Here is a 23,921-nt window from a genome sequence, read left to right on the forward strand (position 1 = left end):
AGAGAGAGAGAGAGAGAGAGAGAGAGAGAGAGAGAGAGAGAGAGAGAGAAGCGCGTCTGGCACGATGCTAGTAATTATTGGTTTGCCGCGTTAAGTATCTCGGTAATGAAACGCACAATCGGAATTCCGAGAAGACGATGTCCTCGAAGAATTCAAATGAACAATAGCGCTTTGTGTACATTTGTGCAGGAAGCTACGGATTGTTGGTTTTAAGCTACTTGTCAGTTGACGTCGTCAAAGTTGAATATATTAAAAAAAGTCGCATCGCGACAATTTCATAAATCACACATTCCTAAAAAGATCAAGTCGTACATAGATAATGTTATCTGCGTTTTTTAGTTTATTAGTTCCGATTGATTTTGTGTATTTAATACGTGGATTAAATTCTTAATCTCTGTGCATTCTTAATCTTTGTACCAATGCTTGTACTGCTAGGTCTTAGCTACATAAAAAAATAGTACACAGATAAAGAGGACATTCTTGTTCGGAAAATATCTTCATTGGTATTGATATTGGTATAATCTTCAAATGAATTTGCAGGAACGTTAAATGCAGATAAAATCATGTAGAAAAAAGTATCTTCAAAACAAAAGTGTTCTTTTTTCTGCATTTCTATAGCGAATGCATTCTAATATGCTTTTTTAATTCTAAGTTTAATTTTATTTATTCGAGCATCATGTACGTGGAGGAAAATTGCAGTAAAAATTACGTTAAAATTATACTTCTTTATATAATGCCTTTGCCAATAACTATACTGTACTATACTGAAATTGTATAAATTACTATAGAAATAGTAAATTTGACGATATACTCGGTATACGATTAAAAAAAAAATTCAAGTAATTGAAAAAATTTTGTAGAAAAAAGTCAAATATGCACAATTTTTTTACAGATATAACGTAATTTCGGTCATAATATTGTATGATTTAATATCACAAAACTTTTGTTGTCATTCTTACTACAATATTTTTTATATATAATTTAATTTCAAATTCGGAGAAAATAAGAAAGGCCTATTATTATTTCGTGTTTCACTGTATTCCGGAATATGGTTCCTGATACGATTGATGACGTCAAAAATGAGGAAATACACGTTCAGAATTCTTGCAAAAGACGTTAAAACGAAAAAATATATTCATAAAATGAGACTTGCAATAAATTAGCGTAAAATTACCGTGGCACGCAAACTAGTCTTCTGACCTATCTTTTTTCATGATTCCATCCCGTATATTTGATCTCATTTTATTAATTGTTAGAGCAAAAGTGTTCCAACTATTTCACAGATCTGCTTGATCAGATGTCATTCGCAAACATCCCTTGTTACTTGAACGTATCTGCGGGAATTTTATACGTATGTTCCCTCGAATCTGACATCGTCGAATCTGACATCGTCGATCAAGACGAATGCGATACAAGAGGAAACAGGAGCCTTAAACTTCAGGCTATTTTAACTTCAAGTCTCTAACACAAAATATGCAAAAAATATCGATAACTTGAAAAACAAGCTATCCTTTCGTACCTGTAGTCGGCAAACAAATGATAAGACCTCCCGAGAAAAATGTAAGATTAGTTATCTTACAAGGAAGGGTCTTATCATTTATGCGACTTTGAAGACTCGTATGTTTACGGCTTACAGAAACAGCGACTTACTAGTCGCATGATTCTTGTTATCGGGAACGATAATCGAGACTACAATCCGCGACGACTGTAGGTCTGTTTTTTTCAGGCGCACTGCTGCACTCGCGCAGTAAGTTAGAATGAGACAAATACATTGAGAGAAATTATTCAATGAGAAATTAACAAAGTTCATACTTTATAATTATTATAAATTAATTATAAGATCCAAATTATCATAGCTTATATTTACTAATTGTCGAAATACATACACACATATATTTAAACAGCTTTTTCACCTTATCTGTACATCTTCATTAAATCATAAAGCACTAAAAAAAAATTAACAAGCGGATATTTCCGATCAAAATATCGATGGATTTTTGTATCCGATGAGAAATATCGATTCATAATTGTTTGATTGATTTATTCGATGAAATGCCGTTATAAATATTCGATTAAATTTTAGTCGGATATCCTGATTGGATATAAAAATTTATTGGTATTTTGATCGGAAATATCCATTTGTTAATTTTTTATTAGTGCTTTATTATTTAATAAAGATGTACAGATAAAGTGAAAAAGCTGTTTAAATATATGTGTATATGTATTTCGACAATTAGTAAATATAAACTATGATAATTTGGATCTTATAATTAATTTATAATAATTATAAAGTATAAACTTTTTTTTCCATTGCTGGTCAATGATTTCGAAATTTGTATATAATGTCTTATCTTTTTCATTGGATAATTTCTTTCAGTATATATTTTATCTTACATTAATTTATTGTACCAGTGCAGCAGTGCACTGCGAGAAATTATTTGATAAGAAATAAACGGATATTTCCGATCAAAATACCGGCGAATTTTTGTATTCGATCAGGAAACATTCGATGAGAAATATCTGTTCATAATTTTTTGATTGATTTATCCGATTAAACGCCATTATAATCGGGAGTATTAGATTAAACTCAAGTCAGATATATAAATTAAAAAGTCAGATATAAAAATTAATCGGTATCTTGATTGGAAATATCCGTTTGTTAATTTTTTATCAGATAATTTCTCTCTGTGTGCAGCTGAAAAGAACAGGTCAAGTGACATCGGCAATTTTCGTTGCCGGTTGTATTGTATGACGAGGAAATAAACCGTCGATTGGTGGTGAGGAAGGAGGGAGGAGGTAGGAGAGGGAATGGGAGGCAACGGAAGACAACGGAATTTCCGGTAGGACGGTATCGTCCGTCATGCGGACGGAAAGTTATCCCTCAAAGGGCAACTTCCTGTTTATGCGGAAAAGTGCGCGAGAGCATCGGCGGGACCAATTTCCACAGGGAAAACCGATAACCGGAGGCGAATCGATCATTACGGCCGCGTCGTATTCTGCACGAGCAAACAGGAAACTTCGCCCGTCGTCAGCGAGACCAACAAGTTGCGGTCGTATAATAACGCTGCGGGAATAATCCACTAGGCGGACGTTATATCCAGTTTTCCGTATCGGCTACCTAGCCGCGATTTCGCCGCGGGTCGAGCCCTTCTTCGCTGCCGCTTGGACTGCCGGTGCGCGCTCGCAAAAGAAGCAGAAAGAGAGGAGATAAAGAGAGGGGAAAGAGAGGAAAAACCGCCGGAGCGTAGAAACGGCCGGAGTTGAGGTAAAAGCACCAATGCCCGCACCGCAAAACGTGTTATTTGGGCTGTGAATCTCTTCTTACGTACTTCTCACCGTTTTTCAAGTCACGTCATTTGGCACGTTCGAACGTATTAGATCGTAATTTACACGGCTCTTAAACGTGTTGAACGTTCTGTCAAAATGGTAAGAAACGAGTGAAAAAGCTTCAAGCAAGTTATACATTTATGCGTTCAAACCACATTTGGACTTGCAGTGTAAACGCATACTTTAACCCTGGACATTCTTATTGGACGTTTTGGTCCTTAAGGTGTTGTGCTATGAGAGAAACGAGTCTTGTGGAAATTCGATGAAATTTGCACTGCATGCATGTTGAAATATTATCTAACTGCGCGTACGATTAGCAAAAGATTAGCCATTCGAGAGATGAGATATTTGCAACTAAAGTTGAGTCTTTCCATATGTATTCCTCGAAAACTGCCGTGTTATTTCTTATTTCTGTTTGATATCTTCTAAACTATATATAAGATTATGAAAAATTATGTTATTAAAGAAATATGCAGACATTATATACAAATTTCGAAATCATTGACCAGCAATGGAAAAAAAGTTCATATTTTATAATTATTATAAATTAATTATAAGATCCAAATCATAGTTTATATTTAGTTATCATAATTTATATTTACTAATTGTCGAAATACATATATACATATATTTAAACAGCTTTTTCATTTTATCTGTACATTTTTATTAAATTATAAAGCACTAATAAAAAATAATATTTTAATAATAAGTACATTACGTAAATAAATAATTGATTTAATAATATCATCGTATTTATAATATTGTGTATGTATATTTATCCAAACTTTGTTTTAAATTTTAATATTTAATATTTATTTTAATATTTATTACTTGGATAACCTAATATATATACAGAAATTTGTTTGATAAATAGCACATTTACGAATAACCTCTTTGTCACTAAAAATACGACATTTAGTGATACAACTACCTTAAATACGAATATTTAAACATTCAACATAAATATGTATGTATATGTATTTATATGTATATATTTAATATATGTATATATGGAGAGAGAGAATTTTATAGTAAAAATTGCTAGTTTTTATACACGGGGAATAAATTAACATTCTTCAGAGTAATTTACTACCTTTTCCTTTCGTACGTGCTACTTATATTTTACTTTGTTTTAAATTAATATTTATTTCTTCGATAACCAAATATATGTACAGAAATTTGTTTAATAAATAGCACATTTACGAATGACCTCTTTGATGTGTCACTAAAAATACGACATTTAGTGATACAACTACCTTAAATACGAATATTTAAACATTCAACATAAATATGTATATGTATTTATATGTATATATTTAATACATGTATACATGAAGAGAGAGGATTTTATAGTAAAAATTGCTAGAGTTTTTATACACGGGGAATAGATTAACATTCTGCAGAGTAATTTACTACCTTTTTCTTTCGTACGTGCTACTTTAGGAACGTGATATTTTAGGAACTGAAATGTGCTTAAGTTGTTTGCTATGTTTGCATGTTTTTAGCGAAATTTATCATGTTCTTTAGCAGAATAGATTTTACTGACAGTCTATTCCTGCATTATTAGAAACACAGTAAAATTGAAAAAAATTTATGTGAAAAAAAATGTATTCTCTCCATATACATATATATGTATATTCTATATTGAAAGTTTAGATATTCGTGTTTAAACAGCAAAACAATAAGCATGTTCAGATATAAATGTATGTCCGAGCTTTGGTACTTTTACTTTGTAGAAAAAATAACGGCGCGCGACTGCTGCAGCGCCGCTACAATTTTCGCGTTTGTGTGTTCCGCGCGCGTACGCTTGGTGCGCCCAATTATGCAATTATACAAATTGCGATCTGTGTCCCACGATTATTTCTCGTGTCGACCCAGATGCGAGCAAGCGAGCGAGCGAGCGAGCGCGCGAGTCTCTCCGAAGTCGCCTGTCCGATCCGCGACGCGTAACGCGCGCAACTTTTCGCGGGCTAAGTCTCGCGATTTCCGAGTCCGCGGCTTGTCCTCAATATATCGCGGTTTGTCGCGGGACGCGAGCGCTCTCTCCGTTTTCCTTTTTTTTATCCTTGTTCTTTTCTATTCTTTACTCAATGACTAGCCTGCGGCGGAAATATTCCTCGGCGTAAATAAGTGCACGCGCCTTTACGTAAGAACCGCGGCGCGAACGCCACATCCGCCACATGCGTAAGCGTTTATGGATAAGGATCCATCACGGGGATCTATGCGCACAGGAAGTTCGAATAAAATGGGAACCGTGACTCGTCATGGTATTACTCAGATTTCAGTTTTATCTGGGGGGAGAGTCCTTTTAGTAGTCGCTGTGTGATGTTCGCGACGCAGTGACACACGTCGCCCGCTTTTGTGTGACATGCGTGTTCCCGTGTTGACGCATAGCGTTAGGGAGTTTATTCACTTCAACCAAAAAATCAAATTATACAAAAATTTAACGTAACATTTATCGCGGTAAAACGCATTCGCGTACTCAAAGTTTCATGTTTGTCTGCACCGCGTGCATGAGAAATTTGAATATCTCGCAGTTTTGCACATACAACTTTATGCTAGAAGCAACATAGATAATTATTGTTCCAGTGTGACTCCGTGAAAAATAATATCATTCAAATAAAAAACTTATCGTTATAAGTGTTTATATATGAAAATGACCCAGTCTGACGGTAACTTTTACTCGGTAAATTACGGTAAATTGCTCGGTAATTTTGGAAAGCTAGTAAAATGGTAATTTAGAAGAAAATTACAGGAATGGAAAAAACAGTATAAAGCTCAAAAGAAGCATTTAGCCTTTAAAACGAATAAAGCCTGTAAAACTTATCCTACGTAAAATACTAAGATCTGAATTTGGAGTTAGATGAGAGTTTTTACTTGCTATACTTATAGAAAATTAATGGGAAATATTTATTATGAAAAACACTCTCCGCAAATATTCTACAAAGGTCCCCGCACAAAACTTATGGAAAATGGTTTTCGGTCAAATTGGCTGAAATTTCATTATGTTATAGTTTTCAGCATGCTGATGAAAAGTTATCATTGCACCAAGTCCCAAAAGTCAATATTTCCCAAGATATAAAGGGTCAAAGTAGTGAAATATGGTTATCCGCAGCAGTAAGACGTATGTTATAAGTATAAGTGATATATTGATATTTATTCACGAAATAAATAAAAATCGATTTTTACATATATATATATATATGTAATAAATATTTAGTTCCGCAATATTTTTAAGATCTGAAACAGTTTTTTGTAAAACTTATATTTTTCAAGATATTCACCGGTCCGATACTTTTGCCCCATCCTGTATATACATATACATATATATTGCGGAACTAAATATTTATTACATATATATGTGTAAAAATCGATTTTTATTTATTTCGTGAATAAATATCAATCATCATTATCATTTATACTTATAACATACGTCTTACTACTGCGGATGACCATATTTCATTACTTTGACCCTTTATATCTTGGGAAATATTGACTTTTGGGACTTGGTGCAATGATAACTTTTTATCAGCATGGCGAAAACTATAACAGAGTGAAATTTCAGCCAATTTGACCGAAAACCATTTTCCATAAGTTTTGTGCGAGGTCCTTTATAGCAAAAGTCCATACATTTAAAGGCTCGCGTACATTCTAACGCGATCCGGGCACGCCAAGTGTTTGAGTCCCGATGTTTGAAAGCGTTACATCATGTGAAAGCGCGAACTTGCTCCTTCAATTTGCGTGCGCGTATAGATTGAGATAATAGATACCTAAAACAGTACGTAGTAGAAAGGGAAAAAACGTTTGGAAGTTTGAAAGATGTGGCTAAACTGGAACTACCGTAATTGTCCGATGAAACGCTAAGTGGAGCGAGAGGAGGACGATTGTTCATCGCGAGATCGGGGGTTTCGAGTACGATACGACTTGTTGGGTGCACTCTGGCATACTTTAGCGTACGGCATGAACTCCGGTCGTGCCCTTTCGCCTTTTGACATACTCCGCCGTATACCCGTAACGCCGGTCTGATATATCTTATTCTAACTGTTATCGGGAGATATTCTTCCTGCGATACACGCCGGCTTATTATAGTTGAAATACTTCGCACACACGTGCGGCTTCGCATCGAACGTTCACCGCGACCTCTCTCTTCTGTGACATATCCTGTCACATTGCGCTATATTTTGATACCTCGCGAGCACATCGGTATGTAGACGTTTGCCTAAAGTTTGCGACATTTTTCTTGTGACTACACTGACAGAAATTATCCGATAAAAAGTTAACAAACGGATATTCCGATCAAATTCCAATTAATTTTTATATTTGATCAGGATATCCGATTAAATTTAATCGGATACTTCCGATCATGATGGTATTTCATCAGATAAACCGCTCAAAAATTGTGAACCTATATTTCTCATTGGATGTTTCCTGCTCGGATACAAAAATTCATTGATACTTTGATCGGGAATATTCGTTTGTTAAATTTTATCAGATAATTTCTCTCACTTGTCAGTTTATACAATACGATGATATTGACACATTTTCTGTAACTTATTTCCGTGTACCTCGTATTTAAAAATTTGAACCTTCAATCTCTCAATGCGCAAGCTCCTAGATAAACTTTCATGATTACCACGACGTGAGACAATCGATGATGGGGACATTATAATTCCTTCAATTACATTTATTTCTTATCTCCCTTATTGCTTAGTAATGGAATAATAATTTTTTTGATACTATAAAAAGTACAATAAAGAAATAAAAATGCCTGGAGAACAAAATTAAAATATAGAAACAGAAAAATGGGAAAAACTATCAAAGTAATGATCAACAATTAATAGATTTAGATCAAGCTTTTTATTGAAGCAAATGTATTGAATTCATTGATGAAGCAAATTTATTATATAGAATTAATTATTCAATTTATGTTATACAATAACATAATTTGTTTTTATATTGATGCAACAATAAATGTATTAAAAGTTATAATCAAAATTTTATCAGATTTTATTATATTGTTTTCGTATTTCTTTCGTATTTTTATTTCGTCATATTCCACGCGCAACGAATAACTCTTAAGGGATGCAACCTTTGCAAATCGGCTAGTAATGTTGCTGGCAAACTTATGTACATCTGTCTATCTGACCTTGCGTGCACAGAAGTTCACAGTCTCGTTAGCTGCGTGCGTTCATAAATTCGTCAAAAAAGAAAAGAAACAAAAGACGTCGCACCTTACGCAAACGAGCTATATATTACGTTACTCAAACTGCTGTACTATTTCTTCGAGTTGCAAGAACGTCGTGATTATTGAGATATTTCGTTATCGTTCTAGCGATAATTTAACGTCTCGAATTTCGCGCAGTCGCTGCGAGTATGTTAATTAATATCGTTCCGCCGTGCGCTAAAGTCGCACGCGGTTTCTGCGCAAATCGCAGTAACCCCGTAACTCGATTATACTACAGTGCTAAGGGAGACCCCAGCCGCTTGACAGTTTATACCTCGTGAAATTGCGGGGGCGACAGAAAATGCCAAGTAGGGTGACAAAGCGACGGCGCCTGTTAACGCCGACCTATTTCGTATAGCTTTCTCTTCCCTCTCCTCCCTCCTCTCACTCTCTCTCTCTTTCTCTCTTTCTTCTTCCATGGTTGACATAATGGCACGTACGACTACAAAGGAAGCTTAGTAATCGCGAGTACGATTTCGATCCGTTATGGTTAAGAGTTCTGTGAATTGCGGCGCAAGGACGGATGATGGAAGTATAGAAACGCGGCGCGCCGCGGGACTTCTCGGACGGATAAATGCGAACTCACGTCGCGTTTTCGTCAGAACGGAAAAAACGGAAAAAGCGAGCGGAAGACGCGACCGGCAGATCCGTTCCGAAAATAAATCCACGCTCAGACAACGTGTCCCACGCTTATGCGAGGTCCCCGCTATGAGAGAGAGAGGAGTGTCTCTCTCCCCCTCTTTCCCTTTCTCTCTCTCTCACTCTTCCTCTTTTTTTTCCTCGTAAATTCCACCGGACGAATGTGCGTCTCCCCTAAACGAGACGCATTTTTGCCGCGTGAGCTCTTAATTGCATAGAATACCGTTTTTGATGAGCTTTCAGTGCGCGCCAGTATGAACTCTAGTATTTTTCAATTATTTTCGCGGGACAGTTTCACTGAAAAAATATTTTTCATAAAAAAAAAAAAAATAGTCTTGCAGTCATAGCGAGAATTGTGCAGATACGAGAAATTAACTAAGATGGATAAGTGACTAACATTGCGACATCGTATGTTTTGTATTTAATCAATACAGATGACAGAATTTCTATCTGGACTATTTGGCAAGGAAATCTCTCTGTGGCGTCCATCCAGATTAAAGTCGGTCACGCTTCTTATGAAAATTGATTGTGGTAGACAAGAAAGAAGCGATGAGAGACAAACGAATATATAATTCTCACTCTTTGCTTGTACACAGATAAAAATATCATTCTTGTGCCAAGAAAAGCGATTATTCGGTTTACTTTGAGGTAAAGATTATTTTCAACAAAGAATATTTCCTCGATAATAGTCTTAAAATATACCTATCGCAAATTGAGAAAAATTCATTATCACATTTACTCAAAAGAAGAATTCATTCTCTTTACGAGAATATCATAAAGAAGATCTTTATTTAAAAAGAAGTTGGTTTGACTATATCTAATAAGCCAATGAAATATTTGTTTTAATTTAATATTCTCAATTAAAATAATTGGGTGCTCTCGCGATGAATTTGTGATAGGTTTGCGGACATATAAGCTTATGAAATACTTGGGACAAGTTATTGAATGTACTTGAATGCAGAATGCATTTTTCTGCGTGCAGATGATGCTAGAATGCTGCTGCTGTAAATTCTACGTACCACACGCACGTTTTTTGTACCTGCTTTCTAGGAGATACAAAAAGCGGCGATAAATTTTAACCGTGACATTTAGAATCCTAGCTGGACCAGCAAAACAATTTTTTGAGTGGCCTTTTGTCTTTGTCCTTTAATCTTTTTAAATGGGAGATGAGTTCCGGCGTTTTTTCTTTTTCAATTTTTTTGTTTACATCATCCCTTTCCGCAACTTTTTTCGCAATTAGTTTTCCTCGATCGTGCCATTATCTCGCGTCTGTTGTTATTTAATTTAATTTTGTAATATGTTCATTTTACATTTGATTGATGCATATCGAGTATCTTATTATCGATGAAACCTTATCAATCGGGACAGTCGGCTCGCCTTGAACTCATTCACGGTCCGTCCGCGCGAAAATATCGTATTCCCCCTTGGCCCCTTTTAAACTTACGTTTCCAAGCCGGCACACTTCCGGCGCAGGAAGTGCGCTATCTCTTTTCATTATTAAAACGCATCTTTAATTTCCTTCATTTAAATTGCGTGACCCTCGCGGCATTAGATTTCCGCGTTGTCTCGCACGCGCAATGCGTTTCGTAACAATTTCTCTTCGCGCGATTCGACAATTTCGCGATGTGCACGTGGCTCACATTTTTTGGTCTAATCCTAATTCTCACGGTGCACGCATTCACCTCGATGCGAGTCATATCGTTCGATAAGAGATCGCAAGAGCGACGAAAGCAAACCGTCGCACAGTGGGGACAAATGGAAATTTACTGTTCAAAACGCTACAGACCGTAATTCTTAACCGATCCAAACGAGTCTTTTTTTTTTAATTAATCCTTAATGCATTTCAAAGAAAACTATGGAACTTGATTTTTAAAAAAGGCCCTCTGAAATTCGCAATATTAACAACAATCTGGAAATTATTGTTAACCAGGAGTTGTATTAGAATAATATTATTTTCAAAGTTGCTTCTGCACTAAGCTATCTTACATAAAAGTTTCTGGGGTCGCTGAATACGAATCTGATGTTAGAATTAAGATTTGATTATTGACAGCTGTCAATTTTGCTGTCAATTAAAAAAAATATGTTTTTAGCAGGAGTAAGGCCACATTAGAAATTTTGGAGATTGCTGAGTACAAATCTCATATAAAAATTAAGATTCGATGACTGCCAGCTATCAATATTGCTACCAACTATGAGAAAATATATGTTTCTTAGCAGAAATAGGATTTTGTGGATCGCGAATTCAGTGTCACGATTTCCAGATTGTTCTTAATATTGCAAATGTTACGGGGCCGTTTTTTAAAGTTAAGCTCCATAGTTTTTTGCGAAATTCATTAACGATTAATTCCTAGGCAGATTTGTCTCGGTGGTTTAGGAATTACGGCCTGTACACTGAGAAAAAAATTTACTAAATTTAAAAAAATGTTTGTTTGGATAGTACTGTAAAGATATTTGTTTAAATTAAGTAATTATTTATCAAAATTAAAGAAACAAATTTATATTCAAAACTTCTTTATTTAATTTTAGAAAATAATTACTTAATTTAAACAAATATCTTCACAGTACTGTCCAAACAAATGTTTTCTGAAATTTAGTAAAATTTTTTCTCAGTTTTCTAGTAATTTCTGAACGGTAAAATTTTTGAATAGTACTGTGAAGATATTTGTTTAAATTAAGTAATTATTTTCAAAAATTAAATAAAGAAGTTTTAAATCGTGATACTGAATTCGCAATCCACAAAACCCTATTTCTGCTAAGATACATTTTCTCATAATTGATAGTAATATTGATAGCTGGCAGTCATCGAATTTTAATTTTTATATGAAATTTGTACTCAGCAATCTCCAAAACTTCTAATGTGGCCTTACTCCTGCTAAAAACATATATTTTTTTAATTGAGAGCAAAATTGACAGTTATCAATAAATAAATCTTAATTAAATAATTATTTTCCAAAATTAAATAAAGAAGTTTTAAATCGTGATACTGAATTCGCAATCCACAAAACCCTATTTCTGCTAAGAAACATGCATTTTCTCATAGTTGGTAACAATATTGATAGCTGGCAGCCATCGAATCTTAATTTTTATATGAAATTTGTACTCAGCAATCTCCAAAACTTCTAATGTGGCCTTACTCCTGCTAAAAACATATATTTTTTTAATTGAGAGCAAAATTGACAGTTATCAATAAATAAATCTTAATTAAATAATTATTTTCCAGGAAAATAATTACTTAATTTAAACAAATATTTTCACAGTACTGTCCAAACAAACGTTTCTTGAAATTTAGTAAATTTTTTTCTCAGTGTAGTAATTTCTGAACGGTAAAATTTTTGAATAGTACTGTGAAGATATTTGTTTAAATTAAGTAATTATTTTCCAAAATTAAATAAAGAAGTTTTAAATCGTGATACTGAATTCGCAATCCACAAAACCCTATTTCTGCTAAGAAACATGCATTTTCTCATAGTTGGTAACAATATTGATAGCTGGCAGCCATCGAATCTTAATTTTTATATGAAATTTGTACTCAGCAATCTCCAAAACTTCTAATGTGGCCTTACTCCTGCTAAAAACATATATTTTTTTAATTGAGAGCAAAATTGACAGTTATCAATAAATAAATCTTAATTAAATAATTATTTTCCAGGAAAATAATTACTTAATTTAAACAAATATTTTCACAGTACTGTCCAAACAAACGTTTCTTGAAATTTAGTAAATTTTTTTCTCAGTGTAGTAATTTCTGAACGGTAAAATTTTTGAATAGTACTGTGAAGATATTTGTTTAAATTAAGTAATTATTTTCCAAAATTAAATAAAGAAGTTTTAAATCGTGATACTGAATTCGCAATCCACAAAACCCTATTTCTGCTAAGAAACATGCATTTTCTCATAGTTGGTAACAATATTGATAGCTGGCAGCCATCGAATCTTAATTTTTATATGAAATTTGTACTCAGCAATCTCCAAAACTTCTAATGTGGCCTTACTCCTGCTAAAAACATATATTTTTTTAATTGAGAGCAAAATTGACAGCTGTCAATAATCAAATCTTAATTAAGTAATTATTTTTCAGGAAAATAATTACTTAATTTAAACAAATATCTTCACAATACTGTCCAAACAAACGTTTTTTGAAATTTAGTAAATTTGTTCTCAGTGTAGTGATTTCTGAACAGTAAAATTTTCACTTGTCCCCACGTCCTGTGCGTCGTCGCCGCCGTTTCCGTCGCCGTCGTCGGCGGCAGGGCATGACGTAGCCGACCGACCCAGATCTTTTTTCCTAGGCGCGCCGCGCAAGGTACACCTGCAACCTGTCGCCGCCTAGCTACCTACGCTCCGAGGCGTATTGACGAGGCACGGCCAATGCCTAGAGCTCGGTACGGTCGGCCGATTATGGGTTACGATTAAGCTGGGGGCGCGCGTACGCCGATACGTCGGTGGCCGTTCGTTCGTATCGGTACGTTATCGCGATTGCTCCACGTAATTGTATGATGCGTGTGGGCGAAGGTGCGACATACGATACGGCTGGAGTACGACCGATGCATCGGCTGTATTGATTATCAAGACGCGCGTGGTTACGCGTGAGTGAGTGAGTGAGTGAGTAAGTAAGTATACGCGCGCGTTTCTACACATTAGTCTACACACGTTACTCTTCATTCATGCTGCGCGCGACCAGGCGTGTATGCGCGCGCGAGCGTGCGAGAATGCGCGCACGAATTACGAAGTGATCGCGCGCGGTGGTGTCTCAATATTTACACACTTGGACTGTTTGCATACTCTCGCGAAGATGGCTTTAATCATTGCGATAAGGCGCGATAACGATGACGTTTATGTTAGCCATCGTGTATAAATAGCGGAATATATCGCTCAGCATCGATATCTAGGAAACTACATGATTCTTGTCATTCTGCGGCTCCAGGACAGAACGTCAATTGTCCCGTTGCCGGTATACATATGTCTTTTCCTTTCTTAAGCTTAAGGATAACATTTATTTGCGCGATACGACGTGAGAATGTTGTGTTTCGTGGTATGGGACCTCTGTCAGACGGGCTTGAAAAAATCGAATCAAAATAGAGACTATGCCAGAAATAAGTGCTGATCAGTTGTCAATTTCGTGTTGCATCCGCCATTTTAGTGTTGGGGATAGTTCAGCGCGAATACGCATTTGAAAATTGGGGGTAATTTGTCAAAATTAATCAAAACAAGAATCACATACATTTGATTTTCAGACGCTCTAAAGAGCAACAGAATCAACATATTTATATCAGAAAAATACGAATCAGCTAAAAAAATCTATACTCGATGCACATCAGAGTAAAGAGTTTGAATTTACAGGGTGTGCATTTTTCCGGCTTGAAGATATGTCTCTTACATTAAAAGAGAAAAAATCTAAGAATAAAATATGTTTATTCAGTGGGTATTAATAACATTCTATTTTTTATATTAATATAAATACTTTTTAATATAAATATTTTTTATGAAAAATATATTTTTTCAAAACCTTAACTTTTCATGAAAGCAGTTGTGTAATAAAATTTAGATTTAAATGGATATATATATATATATATATATGTTATTAACATCCACGAATAAATATTTTTTTATATTTCATATATTTTATCTCTCGATGTGTACGTGTGTATGTAATTATGTAATATTAAATAAGATTTTATTTACATTATACAGAGTGTTTGAAAATTCCAAACCAATTATATATCATTTTGTGAATAAACGCATGGAAGGCAAACTTTGCGAACAAATTTAATGAAAGAAAGTTTCCAGCTTGTAAGAAAGATATCCCACTTCCTTAAATCTCATAGCGATGGTGAGTGTCAGCTGTTAGCGAAAGGTGAAGTAACGCAGTGAGCGGCATATGACAGAGAGTCGCGCACTGAAGAAGCTTTCCTCTCGCTATCAGCTGATTTTCACCGTTGCTAGAAGATCCTAAGAAGTGAGACAGCTTTCTTAGAAGCTGGAAACTGTCTTACATTAAACACGTCCACAGAGTTCATCTTGCTGCTTCTTGTGCGCTTATTCGTCCATATTGTTTAATTAATTCCTAAGTAACTATTGCGAAATTTGAAAACTTGTAAATGAATTCCTTATTGAGTGCATACCACGGCTATGTCTGGAATTTTCAGACACCTTGTATATTGCATTATATTCAGTCAAGACACATTATATTGTATTGCATCGTATTACAGTATATTATATACGCGGCAAAAAGTTTTCTGTTAAATTTAACATATTTCACATATCCCAACCTTAACTTTGTCTTAATTTAATATAAAATAAATATATTAACAAATAACACAACTTATTTGTGTATTTTACATATAAAATATGTCACCAAGAATTCATACAATTTATATATAAATTGTATTATTTTAACAGTCAGAAATGGAGAATATGAATTCAACGCAGAATAGTCAAAATAACACAACGATAATATGTTAAATTAACATACAAGTAAAATTTATATGTTGATGAATTTCAATAAATAGAAAAATGCTCTTATTATGTACTTAAAAAAAAATTTAAATAAAAACCTAAAAAAAATAAGAGAACATATAGTCAAGAAGATTTCAGGTAAAGTCAATGATAATACTTTAAAAATCAATGCAACAAAAAAGGAGATAAATAAAACATTTTTCTCACTGCGAAAATAACATTTTTTGCGTTACATTTGGCATAATAAATATGTCAGTTTTGTATGAAAAAAATTTACTTCAAAATAATGTCGGTGTTAATTTTTTTGTATTAAATTTTGACATAATTCCTCCATAATATTTGTGTTATTTGCTGACATATTGGCTTGTTGTGTTAGATTAACACAAAAATTTAGGCGTATCATTCCGGACATGTGAAATGTGTTAAATTCAACACAAAATTGTTTATTATTATAATTGCACCAGAGAATCGAGTCTTCTCGAAATCAGATGGAAAAACATTTTATCATATCCACCTTAAAATATGAACCCGTCTGAGCTGTGAGCGATGATTTCTGCAGACTTAATTTCCATTGGTCGCCGCGTTATTCGCACAGTGAGAAACTGTACCGCCGCGTCTTCGTCGAGGAAATGTCTGGCCCGTCGCGCCCGCTGAGGAATTCGTCGATGAAGGCAAACGCGTTGAACCTTGGATCGTATCATAGCTCGCGAGAAATTGCGACAAGTGCGCAAACGTTGGCAAATTAATGACGCGACCGGTACATGTTGAGCGGGCCGCCCTCGCGAACGTGTTCCTCCTGTACGCAACATGGAACTGTCCCCTGCCCTGCCCCCGCCTTTCCGTATGACGATTGCAGCCCCGTGATTAAGTGTTCGTGTGCGCAGTGACAAAAAATGAACATCCGCGGTGGAGATAGCGTGCTTATCGTGCGGCGGACGAGCGTGCGGCCCCAGTCGCTTTTCGTGCCTCGATCGGCATGGTCGACCACGTTGTTCCGAATGCTCGTGACCGAAAGAGCCCTCGTATATTCGAGTGTATTCCGGAGGAGAGGAAGTCCCGGTGATTAATCGTCGAGTGCATCGCGATGATTAATTGAGCGACCGACGGGGCTCAATTAATCGGCCAAGTGCGAAACAGGAGCGCTTCGCAAAAGTTGCGACTGTGAGTGAATGGTGCGAAAAAAGCGTCGCGCGCTGGCTAGGCGCGTAATACGGAGGATGATTGTCGTGGGAGGATTTGCGGGGAAACAGTCGCGTGTCGGCTAATTGTTCCGCCGTAGGTCTCTCGGTGGGACCTCTCATTGTCAGTGTGAACTTTTTGGGACTTCTAGAGCTTCATCTACAATACGTTCTTTGCTTTCTCTCTCTCTCTGACTTAAACCTTAAGTTTTAAGTCAGAAAAAGACAGAACAAAAACAGGAAGCAAAAAGGACATTGTAGATTAAACTTAGAAAAAACTTGATCTAAAATACGTTCTTTGCTTCTTATTTTTTTCGTTCTCTCTCTCTTTCTCTCTCCGACTCAAACTTCAAACTTTAAATCTTAAGTCAGAAAAAGACAGAGAACAATAACAGGAAGCAAAGAATATATTATAGATTAAACTTAAGGAAAGCTTCATCTACAATACAATTCTTTATTTCTTATTTCTTTCTTTTTATTTCCCTCTCTCTTTCTCTCTCTCTGACTTAAACCTTAATCCAGAAAAACACAAAGAACAAAAACAAGAAGCAAAGAGCACATTGTAGATTAAGTTTAGAAAAGCCTCTTGAAGTTGTGGCTCCTTTGGCTCACCCGGGATTTTCGATAGCACGACGGTACCTTCGTCGCTACCTGGACACGCGTATATCTTCAGAAGATGAGGATGAGAGTGTTAATTGGACAGGATCGCCGAGCACGGCGTGTGAATGCAGTTAACGACGATAACGCAGTTTCGACACGGAAATTGTTCGGCTTACGTAATTGCAAGTGAAATTGCGATCGTTCGATATCGCATCGCGATTCCCCTGTAACACGCCTGAATATTCGCACCTTATCTTCTCCCCCTTTTCTTTATCAATCGCAGCAGCAGCAGTAGCGATTTCTAATCTAGGTAGATAGATGTATGTCTATTTTCCAGGAACTTTCGTATAAGTTCTTTTTAATTTTATTGTGTTTTTAGTATAATGTAGAAATGGACTGTGCACACAGAAAAGTACATACTGCGCTCAAGTAAATACTTTTGGGTTTCAAGTGTTTTATAAGTTTATAATATATCCGAAAATCTATCGTAAGCATTGAATTTACTTTAAATACATTCTGAGTAAGTTTAGCACTTCAATCAAGAATATTATATATAGATATATATATACATATACACACACACACACATATATATATATATAAGAATATATAGATTAAAACAAAAATTCATGTGTTTACTACGTAAAGTTGAACAAACTTTTGCTATTTTTTTATAATAGTCTTAAATTATATTCATTACAAATTTTAAAAATCACTGGTATGTTCTCAAAAGAAGAACTTATTCCCTTTGCAAGAATATCATAAAACTGTATACAAGAAAGTGTTGGGACGACTCTATGTAGAAAGTAAAAGAAATTTATGTTTTAATTTAACATTCTTGGTCGAAGTGACAAAACTTCTCAGAATTCAATCTTTACTAGTCGATTTGTAAAGGTTGCATTATTTTTTTTAAACTTGTCTCAGTTGAGATATTCAGATTTCAATTCAGAGGTAGATGTGAATTTTTAGCTGAATCGCAGTTACGAATGTAATGTCTCATATATTTTACATGATTCAAGTAAAAACTCAAATCTAACTCGAAGTTCAGATTCGGCACTCACGAAGTGTTAGTGAAATCTTTTTAACCTCTCAACTACGGCAGGACTTTCCGCGGAGCTGTATCTTTGTATGGTAAAGTTCAACGCGGACTGCGCGAAAACAATGCAACACTGCGATTTGTGTCTGGTCATGTTTTTTATTACGCAAATACATTAGAATACAGTTTTAATACAGATAAATAAATTATAATTTATTAGAAGTAAGAATGAGCCACTATAGTGGTGTACCGTTCAGAAGGATGACATACGCGAAAGCCACTATAGTGGCGTACAGTATCTAAAGATAAAGTTAAAGATATATATTTTTTAAAAGTATTCATCTTGAGACAAGTTTAACGATATATAACGTCGCTGTGCGAAATAAGAACTTTGGCCAAAAATCGACATTCAAAATTTGGTCAATAATTAATGGCTGTTTATGAACATAATAATGCCATTTCGTGGTTTATATGGCACGCATATTTGTCATATAGAATGGCGAAATAAAAGTACGAAGACCATACAAAAAAATTATGAAAATTTTCTTAAAATATATATTTTGTAAAATATAATATAAAAATGTAAATGTAAAGATGAGTAAACACTAACTTTTTAAAATTTACTACAGGTCAGACATTAACTTTCAGTAAATTTGTTGCATCAATGTAGCAAAAAATTTACACTATTGTGCGATATAACTTTAATGATCGAGTGAGTACACACATATTTTCATATTACATTTTACACGACAAATGATTTTGATGATTCTTTAATTGCACGAATATTTCTTTCGTCTTTCTATTTTATCACTCTATATGATAAATATGAGTGCCATATGAAACACTCACACAAGGGACGCAACCTTTATCGACTAAATCGATTAGTAAATTCACTGTCAAATTGAGGTACACTTGTCTATCCGGGATATTTGTTTTGTAAACGTAAAAACTCGCTTGACACAATACGTCATGTAAAATATAACACGAAAATCTAGGTGTGCAATTTTCAGTAAATTCGTTGCCGCATCAGTATAACAAAAAAATTAACGTTACTATACGATGTAAATTTGATTTGATTATGAATTCAGTACAGTGTATTTGCTTCATAAATACAACTTAAAGAAATGACAAAGTTTCCATTATCAATTGTCTAAAACTTCGTGATAATTATGAAAGTTCACCTGGATATATTTGTAGTGCTCTGCACCTAGATTTTACGTACCTTGCGAGACCCTCGGGAAATATTTGCCGATTTCTTTCTCGCAATATCACGATTACAACTCGCGTTCGCGTCTTGCTCGCGACTTCGTTTCCTTCCTCCCGCGGGAGACACACTTTTCGAATCCTCATTCTTTCGGTTCAGACAGAGGGAGCTCCGGGAAATTCGCGTGTTTCGGTTGTTCCTTCGCTCGTCGGAGGATATGTTTTCCATACCTTTCGCCTTTCCCGTCATCTCTCGTGCACGCTTCTTTCTCGCTTTCGGCCGGAATGCAGCCGGTGCTATTTTCGCCTTTCGCCATAGAAACGGCGTCGTTCTTTTTACCGTTACCGGATTCTGCCGGCGTTTTCAGGGGGTCTCTCGTGCACGCTCGGTTTTTAGGACTACCTCCGTGACGCCAATGGTGTGCCGTCCGAGCGCAGGAAGGACCGAAAATAAAGTAGACAGGCGCCGAGCAGCGCGCGCGTATGAATACGCGATGCCGACTCGTTCGCGGAGGTCTCACGGAGAAATTTTTAGCCTGTACATCCGTATGAATCCTCGTGGCACAACAACGCCGAGAGACATTTTATGCCCTGACGTTCATCAACGCGCTCCTTCTCTCTCTCTCTCTCTCTCTCTCTCTCTCTCTCTCTCTCTCTCTGTCTCTCTCTCTGAACTCGTGCATAGCTACGATTTATGTTCCATCCGGCGCATTTAGCGCAAGAATTCTTTCCTTTTTTCGTACACGTGATGTCGTCGAATTATGATCTCGAAGCTCGCGAACGTGCGAATTTTTCGCGAACGTCAAAGCAGTGTATGAATAAATGATGGAGTGGTATGTGGGTATTCGTCGAAAGAGGCACGCTGAGGCACAATGATCCCGTGACGTGTGATATTAGTCATTGAAAAATATTGCCGTAACTTTAAACATCTTTCGTGGCTTTTATAAATGATCTGTCTCGTGCAGGAAGAGATTCTGAAGAGAAGAGTTATTTGTTTCGAGTATTTTATAATTTTATAAAATATATCCATGAATCTATCATAAGCTCATCGCGCATTAGCGTCAAATTTACTCAAAAAACATTCTGAATTCTGGTAAGTTTGGCATTTCAATCAAGAATGTTACATTAAAGCATTAAACTTTGCTTACTACACAATGTCGAGCCAACTTTTCCTTGGACAGAGCTTTATGATATTCTTAAATAAGTTCTTCTTTTGAGAACATGATAATAAATCTCTCTAAAATTTGTAATGAGCATAATTTAAGTATAATTTAATCATTATCCAAAAAATAGCAAAAGTTGGCCCGACTTTGTGTAGTAAAGAAACCGAATTTTTATTTTAATTTAATATCGTTGATTGAAGTACTAAACTTATTAAGATTCAGATTGTATTTGAAATAAATTCAATGTCTATGATGAACTTATGATAGATTTGCGGATATATTATAAAACACTTAGAACAAGTAACACTCACTTGAGCGCAATATACATTTTTCTTTGTGACACTGAGAAGAAGTACTTGAAAATTTATTTGTTGGATAAAAAATTTATTTCTGTGAAATAAAGTTTACTTCTGTGAATGAAGTTTATATCTCACAAATAAATTTTCAAGTATCTTTTTTTCTGAGTGTACTGATTGTCTATTGCTGCATTACTGAAAACACATAAAGCTGACAAAAATTTATACGAAAGAAATTATAATATACACGGAAACAGAAATATATATTTTGTCGGATTAATCAAATATCTAGTGAAATATGAATAAAGCAGAATTCTGGTAACATCAATATGAACTCTAGCTCGTTCACACACTACACACATTTCACCAGATGTTTCATTAATTCAATCAAATCTTTTCTTCCGTGTATATGTTCTCTCCGTTCTAAGACGGCTAATGGGCAATTCCCCAACCAGTATAGACACGTGTAGACACGTTTCGCATCTTCTCTTTTCCCAATTCCCAGCAGGACAGATTGTCATGGTCATTGGACTTTTCAAGGTGGTCCATCGTCGGAACGTTCTGTCATTCGAGTCCGAGGCTCATTTTTCAAAATCGCTTCAAGTAATGTGTTTCACGTTCACATGTGTGGGCCACATTCGCCACCGATTTTCTCGACAAAGCTGCCTAAAACTCCAACACGTCGCAACAGGCAAGAGAGTTCCCCTTGGTATTTCAATTTTCTCTTTCATTCGCGTTGGCGCGAAGCTTTCAAGTGGCCAAAATTGAATCGTCTCATGCTATTTTGAATACTTCTCTCCTCGCATTATTTACAGTATCAGATTTCTCCATTTCCGATCGCGATAAGCGAAACACTTATCGCGACGCACGATAAGACTCTCTACGTTCCTGAGTACTCGGTCACGTGACCGGGCGCTCGGTCTTTGGCCCTCTTCAAGAATCATCGTGATTCAGTTCTCCGCGAGTCACGACGTGCGTAAGAGCACATATGTCGGATCTGGAACGCGCGTCGAGCACATAATGGCCATGCTAACGATTCCGCAGAAGCCGACGCTCCGTCGTTGATGTCGACCTCGAGATTAGAAGTAGAAGCAAGGTCCCCTCCCCCTCTTTACCCCCTGTGTGTGCCGATCAAATCGCCGTGATTAGACGCGCGCGTGAAGTTCGTTACGTGTGCATCGCCGCATGTTGCGCAGCTTCTCCGCGTTTCCCCACGAAGATCTTTCTCGTCGTCGTCGTCGTCGTGGTCGGGTGTGTGTTCACGCGAGGTATCTCGCCTGGTGTTTACAGCGACGCTCGTTCCCGGTTTTTGCGGGGTCCACGAAGTGTCTGATCGCCAGTGAGTGGTAACGTGACGAGGAGGAAGAAGAAGCGCGACGCATCAAAATAAATAAATGTCGCGCAAGGTTACAAATACTGTGAGCACGTGATATATCGGTAACACGGTGAGGAAGCGACCACGACGACGACGACGACAACGACGAGGACGAGGATGACGGCTCCAGGTCGTCTCGCGTGGTGACGGCGATGAGGAGAGGCGGGACCACGTGCAAGTGCTGTACAGTCGCGGAGTTTTGTAACCTCGGCTAGATCGTCCGTGTCGTGCGCGATGTTGAAACACACCAGCAGAACCGGACGACCTCGGATCGTCGTGAGAAAACGGAAAGGACGCTCGTTATCCAGAAGCTGGCCCGGTACACCTAGAACTATGTCCATCGTGTCGTCCGAGGTAACGAGAGGAATTCCTTGCCCGTGAACTGATAAAAGTGGGATTTTTGCATTTCGAAATATTGTTCCGCCGAGGGAACTTTCAAGAACATTGGAGAGCAAGCAAGTTGCACAGACAAGGAGACACTTGAAAATTTATTTGTGGGATATAAGGTTTATTTTTCACAGAAATAGACTTTATTTCACAGAGATAAACTCTGTTTTACAGAAACTTAAACTTTATACCTCATGTAGAGAACTGAGAAAAAATACTTGAAGATTTATTTGTGGGATGTAAAGTTCATTCGTAGAAATAAACCTAGTATCACAGAAATAACTTTCATATTCCACAAATAGATCTTCAAGTATTTTTTTCAGTGCATTGAGAAAAAAATACTTAAAAATTTATATGTGGGGGATATAAAGTTTATTCGCAGAAATAAACTTCATATCAGGTAAATAAATTTTCTGGTATTCTTTGTCAGTGTGCATTTCAGGAAATTGAATTTCGGGAAATCGAATTTCATGATTTGCGCCTCGACGACTTTTCGCGGCGATTTTCGAATTTTGGCGCGCTCTCTTCGAGATATTTTTCAGCGCGAGGACCTCATTTAAATCCCCGCGCGATCGCTCTATCTCGTCCGTCACGTACGCGTGTGTGTGTACACGTGGACGTGGGCCGCCCACGCGCGGGTTGAAAGTCCCACGCAGAGATTGAGCGCACAATGCGGGAGAACGAGAGCGTATAATTGAGAGTATTATTTTCCGTTTGATCGCGGTCAACCACTCGCGCAGAATGGACACCGTAGTCGATTGCGAGCGGCGTTTTGAACTAAATATTTATTATTTCTGTTTTGCGCCTTCTCCATTTTCACCGGGATTATCCGAAACGTGCTGTTCAGGGCGCTGATAATTTTTACACGCGCTTGCTCGATTATTCCCGTGTATACTCTGTATCGTACGGTTTGTTTGCGAAAAGGAGCGATAATCTTGCTTCCTTGGAAATATCGGAAACGATATGATAAGATATACTAACTCAGCTGCGCGCAAGAGAGAGAGAGAGAGAGAGAGAGAGAGAGAGAGAGAGAGAGA

The 23,921-nt window shown here is 36.4% G+C and overlaps 2 protein-coding genes across 22 annotated transcripts in view; one reads left to right on the forward strand and one right to left on the reverse strand.

Moving 5' to 3' along the window:
* LOC116851868 (rap guanine nucleotide exchange factor 2-like) overlaps positions 1-23,921 on the forward strand; it is a 214,429-nt gene that overhangs the window by 153,255 nt on the left and 37,253 nt on the right. The window contains exons 1-2 of one of the 19 annotated variants that reach the window (XM_032831710.1): positions 14,869-16,818; positions 22,413-22,851. The exons of 15 other annotated variants lie outside the window; for them this stretch is intronic. In XM_032831710.1, coding sequence (XP_032687601.1) covers positions 22,732-22,851 — 120 coding nt within the window. In that variant the 5' untranslated portion in view covers positions 14,869-16,818; positions 22,413-22,731. Of the gene's footprint in view, positions 1-14,868; positions 16,819-16,868; positions 16,873-20,309; positions 22,852-23,921 lie in introns of those variants that run through there. 3 more of the 19 variants (XM_032831709.1, XM_032831715.1, XM_032831708.1) reach the window with 3 other exon arrangements.
* Positions 1-23,921, reverse strand: part of LOC116851870 — a 195,198-nt gene that overhangs the window by 96,295 nt on the left and 74,982 nt on the right. The window lies entirely within an intron of this gene.

This window comes from Odontomachus brunneus, unplaced genomic scaffold, assembly GCF_010583005.1.
Source record: "Odontomachus brunneus isolate Ranch 3 - 2012 unplaced genomic scaffold, Obru_v1 Obru_scaffold_195, whole genome shotgun sequence".
NCBI classification, from domain to species: domain Eukaryota; kingdom Metazoa; phylum Arthropoda; class Insecta; order Hymenoptera; family Formicidae; genus Odontomachus; species Odontomachus brunneus.